This window comes from Lactuca saligna, chromosome 3, assembly GCF_052625555.1.
Source record: "Lactuca saligna cultivar CGN05327 chromosome 3, ASM5262555v1, whole genome shotgun sequence".
Classification (NCBI taxonomy): domain Eukaryota; kingdom Viridiplantae; phylum Streptophyta; class Magnoliopsida; order Asterales; family Asteraceae; genus Lactuca; species Lactuca saligna.
The window spans coordinates 188,294,766-188,304,595 of NC_136419.1; the positions used below are offsets into that span (position 1 = coordinate 188,294,766).

The window sequence follows — 9,830 nt, forward strand, 5'->3', positions numbered from 1 at the left end:
TTGGGTTAGATTGGGCCATCGTTGGGCCTATGTTTTGGGTTTATCCCTGGTTATTAATTTAGATCAGTTTGGCTTCGTTCAGTGCGTGGAGATTATAAAGCTTGCATATATTTTCTGGTAACTGCTCGATATTAGTTCGAGATAAATTCAGATACCACAAGTGCTTCAAACTGCCAATGTATTCGGGTACCTCACTTATGCTAATATTACTCAAGCTTAGGACCCTTAACAATGACAGCTCCTGAAGTAAGTTCTCCAGGACCTTATTTGAGAAGTAGAATGTTTGCCAACTTTTTATCACCCCGACAAATAAGGCTAAGAATGTCCTCACACTTTTAGCTCCTTTGAGTGGCTAAAACCTTCCGGAAACCATGTATTCCTCACGAACAAATGATATATTGTGGTACCTTTCCAAGGATTCCGTCCTAAATTCTTTCTTTTTCTCAATGTCTAATCTTGAAAAAAAAAAATCACAAGCAACAGATGTAGCGAAGTCATTTAAGAGGTCATGCATTACAAACAATGATTTGTTATTAGGAGCATTTTGAAAAAATGACCTTGACAACAACTGATCAAAATATTCGTGACCCAAGCGTTCCATTGTCTGGCTTGCATTTGATTGGTGAAAAAAACCTTCGGACATCCACAAGAGAATCAACTTCTCCTTGTCAAACTCAAAGTCCTTGGGGAACAAGGAGCAATATGCAAACAACTGCTTCAAACATGGAGAAAGATCATGGTAGCTTAATCTGAGAGCCACAACAACCCCATCTCCCTTTTCTAGGCTCCATATCTCACTATTCAACACAACTTTCCAGTCTTCCTTATGTATTTTTGTCCATAATAACCTCCCAAGTGCTTTCAAAGCCAATGAAAAGCCATTACATTTTCTGACAATACCTTCGCCATATGGTTAAGTACCATATGTGAATCAAAGTTGTTTTTTGATTCTCCCAATGCATGTTGACAAAATAAGGATAGAGCACTTTCATAAGATAAAATAGGCAAATGATGAGGTTCATTGTAACCAAGTTGGGTTAGCAACGACAGCTTCCAGGTTGTCATGATAACTTTTCTTCCGGGTGCCCCTGCAAGAAATGGGCCTGCTAGGATTTCCCAATTGGTATAGATGTCACTCCACACATCATCTAAAGCAAACAGAAACCGTTTCTTCGAGATCCTCTCTTTTAGAGCTACTTGAAGCAAATTTAAATAATTAAATTCTTGATTTGCCCCACCTAGAGATTGGAAGATAGTTTTGCTAATATTCATGATATCAAACTCATCAGAAATGCAAACCCAAGCCATGGGTTCGAAATGATCCTTCCCTTGCATTTAATCATACAAAAGTCTACCTAAAGTGGTCTTATCTAACCCACCCATACCAACTATTGGCAAGATGCTAAAGTTTCTATCACATGGTTCATATAGCTTGAGAAGCAACGCTTCCTTATCATCTGTGCGTCCAACAATACTAGATGGATCTAGCAAAGAGGTCTCTAATTTTCTATTTCGAAGTTTTTGGCTTTCACCAATTTCACATAATCCAAGATTATTTCTCTCTTCTAATAGTTCTTGTATCTTGCTGGTAATATTATGTATCTTGTTGCGCATCTTAGTACTTGAAAAACTAGAGAAACAAGATGGAATTAACTTTCGTACCTTGTTGATGGTGGCCCCGTATTCCTCAGAGAACTTACGATGGATAGCTTTGGTTGCCAAATCGTCAAGTAGGTCGTCTATGTCGTAAGGCAAATGTTGAAGAGCATTCAACCATTCTTTAACAGCTTCCTTACTTATTTCCTTCTGAGAAGCATCATTGAGCAGAGCTTTTATATTGATTCATGAGCTATTCAATTTCTCGAGCTCCTTGTCAATTACTTTGGAGCAAGCAACCCTCTTCAAGGCTTCAGAAGCAAGCTTTTCAAAGAACACCGCAAAGAACGCAGAACCAAGGATTTCAGCCATTGCTTATAGTGAAAACCTAATATGGGAGCACTTGTATGTATGAATGATAGGGATTTGGAAGAAATGAGTGTATGGAGAAAGGACGATTCAAACCATTATTTATATTGTTTCTTAGCTGCTGTTTTGGTTAGCATTTATAATACTGTTTTTGCATATTACAGCTAGTGCATCATATCGCCGGTGGAATAATGGATTTTGGATTTAAACCTTTAATCATATTTTTTCTTAGCATTATATTACAGCTGATAGACCATCCTATATACGTCCAATAGTGGTGGATCCGATTTTGGCTGAGCATTTCTATTAGTACTTCTTTTTATATAAATATAAATATGTTTGTTAGATATTTTTTAAAAATATTGTTAAAAAGCAAATAATTAATGTATTTGGGTTTAGCTGTATTTATAAAAGGAAGGAAAAACATATAACATTATATTATACATATACTTAAAAACATGACGGCTTATATATGAGTCGGCTACATTCTTCAGCTCCTGGCTTTTTTTTGGAGCCAAATGGAAATCATCCCTCTACAACGTGTTCGTCTCCTTTGTTGCTTCCCAAAGGATGTTCTCATCCAATCACACACTTCAAGAACCTACAAAAAAACACTGGACGACCTTCACTAACAGTTTCTATGGATTTTGAGTCTTGAAAATCCAAAATATTTTTTGGTATTTTCTATGGATTTTTAAAAATTAACATTCATATATTCTTTTAATCCTTGATATTAATCCTAGCAAAAATGAAACACACTTTGAGACTGTTTTTCGACATTTTGATCATATTTTATACATATTTTCTTCAAATGGGCATAAGTATGTTCAAACAGATGTGTGTGAAAATTGCATGAAAGTTTGATCAGATGGTTTATTAATGCATAATTGATTTTTATTCCACTGGATTTTTCATAATTAGGCCATTAAAGGAGGAATAAGTTGACAATCACCAAGTTGCCCTTATATTTCTTTATAATACATCAAATTTTTCGAATTAATTTTCAATTTATATCCATTGAACTTCTTGACTGCATCTGACATATGATCTCATCCATTCTTCTAGATTTTTCTATAAAATTCAAATAACGTGATTATGTTTTTGACATAGTATTTTCACTTATAAGTCCATGAATTAAATTCACGAATTGGATCAACTGATATTCAAAGTGAGTCGGTATTCAATTTAAAGAGGAATAAAGTAGCTCTATCGATGTTCCATTTGAGCAATAGAACACATAAGTGAAAGCTTCGGCATACTTATAAATACCATGCTACATATACTTGCTCTATTGTAAAGAGAATAACTATTGGTGAAAGAAATATCCTTGTTAAACTGTTATGAGTTCATAGGTAAATAATATACATTTAAAAATAGTTACAATTTTTGAATTCTTCTTGATCTTTAATGTAATATTTGATAATAGAGCTATATTCTTATTGAAAGAGAGAAAATTAAGTGTTCTTGATAGAAAAACTGAAAAGCTAGAAACAAGAAAAGGCAAAATAAATCCTAGCTAATAGCCAAACCCTAATGAGCTAAAGGTTAAAGAGTCCATAAACATATGGTCTTTTTTTTGGTTTCATTTAGATTTGTAACAATTGCATGATGCTCTTAATTATAGTTTCCCGTTGGTCGTGAATTTATAAATATTTAAGACATGGATTTTTTTTTTTTTTTTTGTCTTTTGTATTGTAGATACTAAAAATATGCAAGTAGCACTACAAGCAGAGCAAAAAACTTGTGAAGTAAAACGTGTTGTCTCAAATTTGGAGAAAAGAGTTTGCTATTCAATGTTAAAGGTGTTGCAGGTAGTGTTGTTTAATTAAATTGTTAGTAAGCTATGCTTTTTTTATTGAATAAAGATATTTGACCAAGCAGAGAAAGACCATTAGGAGCACGATTTGAGCAGTTCATGGCACACAAAAATGGGAAATAATCATTTGTTGTTATATTGGACACCAAGTATGTATACATGTCATGTTGGCAATCCATGTGATTTGTGTTAGTTAAGAGATGATGTGTTAGTTACCAGTCAAAGATAGTTAGGAGATCTTCTACTTACTCTCGAGTTAGGAGTTTATATGGTATAATAGCTATCTGGATTCATGAATTCCAAATTTCTACATCTTCATATGTAGAATTCATGAACAGAAAATTTGGATTAGGTTGAAAGTTTTTGTGTATTCATTTTAAAAATACATCAGGTTCTCATCCATTCGTATATGGATTCCTAATTCAGAAACAGAACAATACAAATTTATCCTAATTCTATGCCTCAGAAGCACTTATAATTTTACAATTTTCTATCTATAATATGTGTCAACTAGGTGAGAGTGATCAGCAACCCATGGTCAGGAAATTTCTTCATACTTCGACACTTTGTTATTCGCCCAACCATATCAGCAATCTCACAACCAACATAGAATATTTTCATCTCTCCTGAAAACCTAATTAATACTTGTTTACAGCCCTGAACAAGATATCATGGACAATTATGTATACAAACAATCAGAGTACATGAGCATCTTGCCTCATCAGCATTCCCATCTGTTGAAGTTCTATAGTTAATTTCTACAGATGATCTTTAGACTAGCTCTCCATCTTTGTTCAATTTAACAGGAGTCAAAATTTGGTCCCTATCCTTTGGTTTTTTCAAGCTTCAAGGCATAAGTGGTATTTCACCTATACACCAAGATTAGAGTTTTAATAGATTCAGAACATGTAGAAGATGAAGTCAGCTTCGTAAACCACTTTTCATCAAATAGCATATGGATTTGTCAATCAACAAATAGTATGATAGAAACCGACCTTCTACACAAAAGCAATAACACAAACTTTTTCTTTCACAAATAATCAATGTTCGATTTTTTATTGCTTAAGCATATGACATAACCAAACGGCATATGCGTAAAATGTTGCATTCCTGACTGAAAACTGAGAAAGGTGGGAAAAAACGATGATGGGGCTGTGGGTCCCAATGCCTGCAAATATAAGCCTACTAAGTCCATAAAATTAAAACGAAACAACCCCTAATTAGTATTAATCGGGGGTCAAATGGGTCACATATCATTTGGGATTTTCAAAGGGCGACTATTCCATATTCACAAACCCTAATCATATTCAAATCCTAATTAGTATTAATCGTGGGTTAAATGGGTCACATATCAATTGGTATTTTCAAATCCTAATTAGTATTAATCGTTGGTCAAATGGGCGGTGAATCATTTTAATTCATTTTGCAATCGAGCGTGACGATTCCATATTCACAAACCCTAATCGAGAAAATATTTAATATTTTTTCGTTTGGATGAGGAAAATCAATTATTTCATATATACATATTGAAACTAGAAGAAGTCAAAAACATAGAGACTTGTAATTACTCGTCAAAAGTGGAGAGAGGGATAAGGGAGATGAGGGGCCAATAGGAGCTTCTTCTAATGCTCCTTTCATTCAAATTTGGGCATCCATCGATTCTCAAAGACAAAAGCGAAGGAAACAACTTTTCTGGTAGATGTAACATCTTCGGGCACTTGGAAACAGAGAGACGTTGGAGAAAGGTGAGGTTTTGGAGTCCCATTGAAACTGATTCCAGTTTCTGAAATCCCGTTATCGAAAGAGAAGCAAGAGATGAAGGAAAAAGATGCGACAATTGATCAAAGTTTTTCACATCATCATATATTCCGCCATTTAACATTAAGTTCTCGAGTGAGGTTGGGAAATTCTGTGGGCCCCACTCTGAGATGTGCTTCTTCAACCCTCCTATTCCAAGGTAACTCAATTTGGGAGGCCAAAGCCCACGAGGAAAGGAGGCATCAATACTTGGACACTTTGTTATTACCAGAATTGTTAAAGAGGTGAGATTGGGTAACTCATGGTCAGGAAAAGACTCCATTTTTGGACACTTTGTTATCATCAATGTGGTGAGGTGAATACAGTAAGTCAATTCAATGATAGATTTCAGATTTACCCAACCATCTATATCTACAGATTCAAGCATTTTCATGTTTGAGTTGATAAGCAACCTACTCTTTTCTCCTCCAAGCTCCTCTTCCAAAAACTTCTGACAACCTCCAATGGCAAATGACTTGAGCTTCTTCCCTCCTCCTTTTGGGAAAGAGACTGATGTAATTGAATCACAACTACGGATATTCAGAAACTCAATGCTATTAGGACAACTGCAATGCTCAATACTCTCACAACGTGCTATAGACAACATCCTAATAAACGTCTGGATGCTTCCACAGTAATCCTCCACTTTCTCTCCTAAACCCACCAGATTTGAACAATCACTCACATTCAAATTCCTTAAATTCACTAGAGACTTACTTGCCTCTACTTCTGATTGCCACAAATATCTTATTTCATTACACCCACGAATGTATAACTTTTCAAGTTTCCCAAGATACTTGAAAGCACTTCTCCACAGTTCATCATTAAGCCCTGAAATATTACCTATTTCCAACATGGTGACTGAAGAAGCTACATGAACCAGAGTTGTCAACACACCATGACCACATCCTTTTATTTCTAAAACTCTAAGTGAAGGTAGGGCTTCAAGTGAGACTTGAACTAAATTAGGACAAAATTCGATATGAAGTTCTTGAAGACATGGAAATGCTGTGTCTACAACCCCACTATTCTCGGTTGACCATACCTCCCACCCTGACATATGACCAAAACTTAGAATTTCAAGTGATGGGAATGCAACTCCAGTTCCAAGTAACTCCCAATCAATAACTTTCACCTTGCTCATGCCAAGAATAAACAGCTCCTTAAGTGATGGTAACTTCCCAAGACTTGGTAGATATGTACATTCTTCACAGAAATATATGGACACATGAGTTAGCATAAGAAACGAGGGACTCCCAACCCAATTTGGAAACTCTGTACCTCCATATGACAAAATTTCAAGCTTTTTCAAACTATCGTTATCAGGCTTCAGCTCATTAAGGACCTCCTTATCATGGGTTTGCTTTCGAGAAACATTCAACTCATAATCCCCATAACCCCAATCCAACTGTAACTCGCTAAGTTTCTTTTGTGATAAATTCGCCTCACGTGCCTCCATTGCATTTTGCACATCGCCCAACCCCCAAACGGAAATTTTCCCATGGAGATTTTGTAAGTTCTTAAGCTCGTTTAGTCTATTTTCACCTCCAATAATGATCTTGGAGAGAGTGTGTAGGTTCTTCAATTCACCAATCCCCGAGGACATCTTCTTCAAACCGGGAGTATCGCTAATGTCCAAATGCCGTAAATTTCTAAGCTTTAAGAAGTTGTTGGGAAACTTGGTTATAAAACAACAGCCACAAAGGATCAATGTTTGTAAGTTGTAAAGATTGCAGACATTTTCTGGTAAATGTGTGATACTCGTGTGAGATAAATTAAGATACCGCAAGTGTTTCAAACTGCCTATTATTTCAGGAACCTCCTTGATGCTAAGATGACTCAAACTTAGAACTCTCAACAATGGTAATTCGTGAAGTAAGTCATCAAGGACCTTATTTGATAAGTAAAATGTTGTCCAACTTTTTATCATCCCAACAGGCATTGCTAAGAAAGTTCTCAATTTTTTAGCTCCTTTAAATGGTTCGAACCTTTTGTAAACCATGTAACTCTCACAAACAAATGACATATGTCGGTATTTTTCCAAAGCTTCCTTTTTCATTTCAATGTCTAATCTTAAAAAATAATCTCCAGCAACAGACGTGGCCAAGTCATTCATGAGGTCGTGCACCACAAACAACAATTTGTCATCGAGTGCATGTTGAAAAAATGACCTTGACAACAAGTCGTCAAAATATTCAAGACCTAAGCGTTCCATTGACTTGTTTGTATTTTCATTGTGCAAAAACCCTTCTGCCATCCATAATAAAATCAACTTCTCCTTGTTGAACACATAGTCTTTGGGGAACAAGGAGCAATATGCAAACAACTGCTTCAAAGAGGCAGAAAGATCATTATAGCTCAATCTAAGAGCGGGAATAATCTCATCTCTCTTTCCTAACCTCCATATCTCACTATTCAATAGTTCCTTCCATTCTTCCTCATCTCTTTTTGTCCTCAATAACCTCCCAAGTGCAATCAAAGCCAATGGCAAACCATCACATTTTTCGACAATACCTTCACCATGTGGTTTAAGTATCGGATGTGAATCAAAGCTATTTTCACCCAATGCATGTTGACAAAATAAGGATAGAGCATTGTCATGTGACAAATCAGACAATTGGTATGGTTGATCATGACCCAATTGGTTTAGCAACGACAGCTTGCGGGTTGTGATGATTACTTTACTTCCCGGTGCTCCTGCTAGAAATGGACGTTCTAGAATTTCCCAATCAGTATAGCTCTCGCTCCATACATCATCAAGAACAACAAGAAATCGTTTCTTTGAGATTTTCTCCTTTAAAGCCACCTGAAGCAGATTTAAATCCTTAAACTCTTGGTTTCCCCCCTCTATCGATTCGAAAATGGTTTTGCTTATACCGAAGATATCAAACTCATCAGAAACACAAACCCACGCCTTGAGTTCGAAGTGATCCTTCCCTTGAAATTCGTCATACAAAAGTCTTGCTAGAGTGGTCTTACCTACCCCACCCATACCAACTATGGGCACGATGCTGAAGTTTCTATCACATGGTTCATCACTCAATAGCTTGTGGAGCAATTCATCTTTTTCACTCTCTCGTCCAACAATACTAGATGCATCTACCAAAGAGGTTTGTAATTTTCTATTCATATGCGTCGGGATTTCACCTTTCACAGTTAAACCAAGATTGTTTTTTTCCTCTATCAGTTCTTGTAACTTGGTGGTAATATTATCTAACTTGCCACGCATCCTAGTACTTACTGAGAAATTCGTGCAGCAAGTTGGGATTAGTTTTCTTATCTTGCTTGTGGTGGCTTGAGATTCTTCGGTCAACTCACGATGCATAGCTTCGGTTGCCAAATCGTCAAGAACATCGTCTATGTCGTAAGCTACATGTTGGAGATCATTCAGCCACTGTTTAACAGCTTCATCAGTTATTTCCTTTTGAGAAGCATCATTAAGCAAAGCATTGATCTGGATTAATGACCTCTTCAGTTTCTTGAGCTCGGAATCAATTCCCTTGGCACGAGCAATCTTCTTCCAGGCTTCAGAGGCCAGCTTTTCAAAGAACACCGATAAGAAGGCAGAGACAACTATTTCAGCCATTGCTTACTCAGAGGTAAAATGGGAGCACTACAGATGTGTACGATTTGATAGGAATATAGATGAAATCGTTGCTCGAAAAAGAACGATCAATGGTGATTTCACCCTTTGTTATGGACCTTATCGTCAACATTTTTTAATATTGTTTTTTTAACTTTCTAGCTGGCCACCATTGTCTTTGGCACGTGACCTCTCCAACTTGGACATGTGTCGGTGTGTTCTTATCTTTATCGTTAAAATGAGAGAACGAAACCAGCCGATACTTGTATCGATTTTCAATGATAGCTTTTTTTAACCACTGCCACTAACCCAAAGTATGTTGATCACAATTCACAAATTATTAAAGGGATTTTGGTATAAAAAATTAATGGATGGATACGCTAAAGGTTGATAGTTCAGATTTGTTTGGGACAAAAAGAGTTGATTTTAAAAATAAAATGTGTTTCTAATAAAATTCAAAACTTATCATATAATTATTGAATGTAAGAAATCAAAGACTTATCTTATAATTATTGAATGTAATAATTAAAATAAATTCAAAATAGTATTTTATCTACTAAATGAAATTCGATTTTGTCACATGTCAATCTCTCATAAGTTTTGATACTTGTCAGTTTATGATATTTTTTAAATAAATAATATCTACATGTCAATTTTTAGGTTATTTTA

The 9,830-nt window shown here is 35.7% G+C and overlaps 3 protein-coding genes across 3 annotated transcripts; all 3 read right to left on the reverse strand.

Moving 5' to 3' along the window:
- Window positions 1-352: 352 nt before the first annotated feature.
- LOC145036261 (putative disease resistance RPP13-like protein 1) lies at window positions 353-1,308 on the reverse strand. Its single transcript, XM_078984716.1, has 2 exons — window positions 987-1,308; window positions 353-900 (listed from the first exon to the last, which is right to left on the reverse strand). The coding sequence occupies exons 1-2, from the start codon at window positions 1,306-1,308 to the stop codon at window positions 353-355; spliced, it is 870 nt and encodes a 289-aa protein (XP_078840842.1).
- A 27-nt stretch (window positions 1,309-1,335) lies between these two features.
- On the reverse strand, window positions 1,336-1,968 carry LOC145036263 (putative disease resistance RPP13-like protein 1). The gene is made up of 2 exons (XM_078984718.1): window positions 1,882-1,968; window positions 1,336-1,806 (listed from the first exon to the last, which is right to left on the reverse strand). Exons 1-2 carry the CDS (start codon window positions 1,966-1,968, stop codon window positions 1,336-1,338), a joined length of 558 nt encoding a protein of 185 aa, XP_078840844.1.
- Window positions 1,969-4,148: 2,180 nt separating this feature from the next.
- On the reverse strand, window positions 4,149-9,274 carry LOC145037638 (putative disease resistance RPP13-like protein 1). The gene is made up of 2 exons (XM_078986337.1): window positions 5,350-9,274; window positions 4,149-4,650 (listed from the first exon to the last, which is right to left on the reverse strand). The coding sequence occupies exons 1-2, from the start codon at window positions 9,162-9,164 to the stop codon at window positions 4,647-4,649; spliced, it is 3,819 nt and encodes a 1,272-aa protein (XP_078842463.1). The 5' UTR covers window positions 9,165-9,274; the 3' UTR covers window positions 4,149-4,646.
- Between the last annotated feature and the right edge of the window lie 556 nt (window positions 9,275-9,830).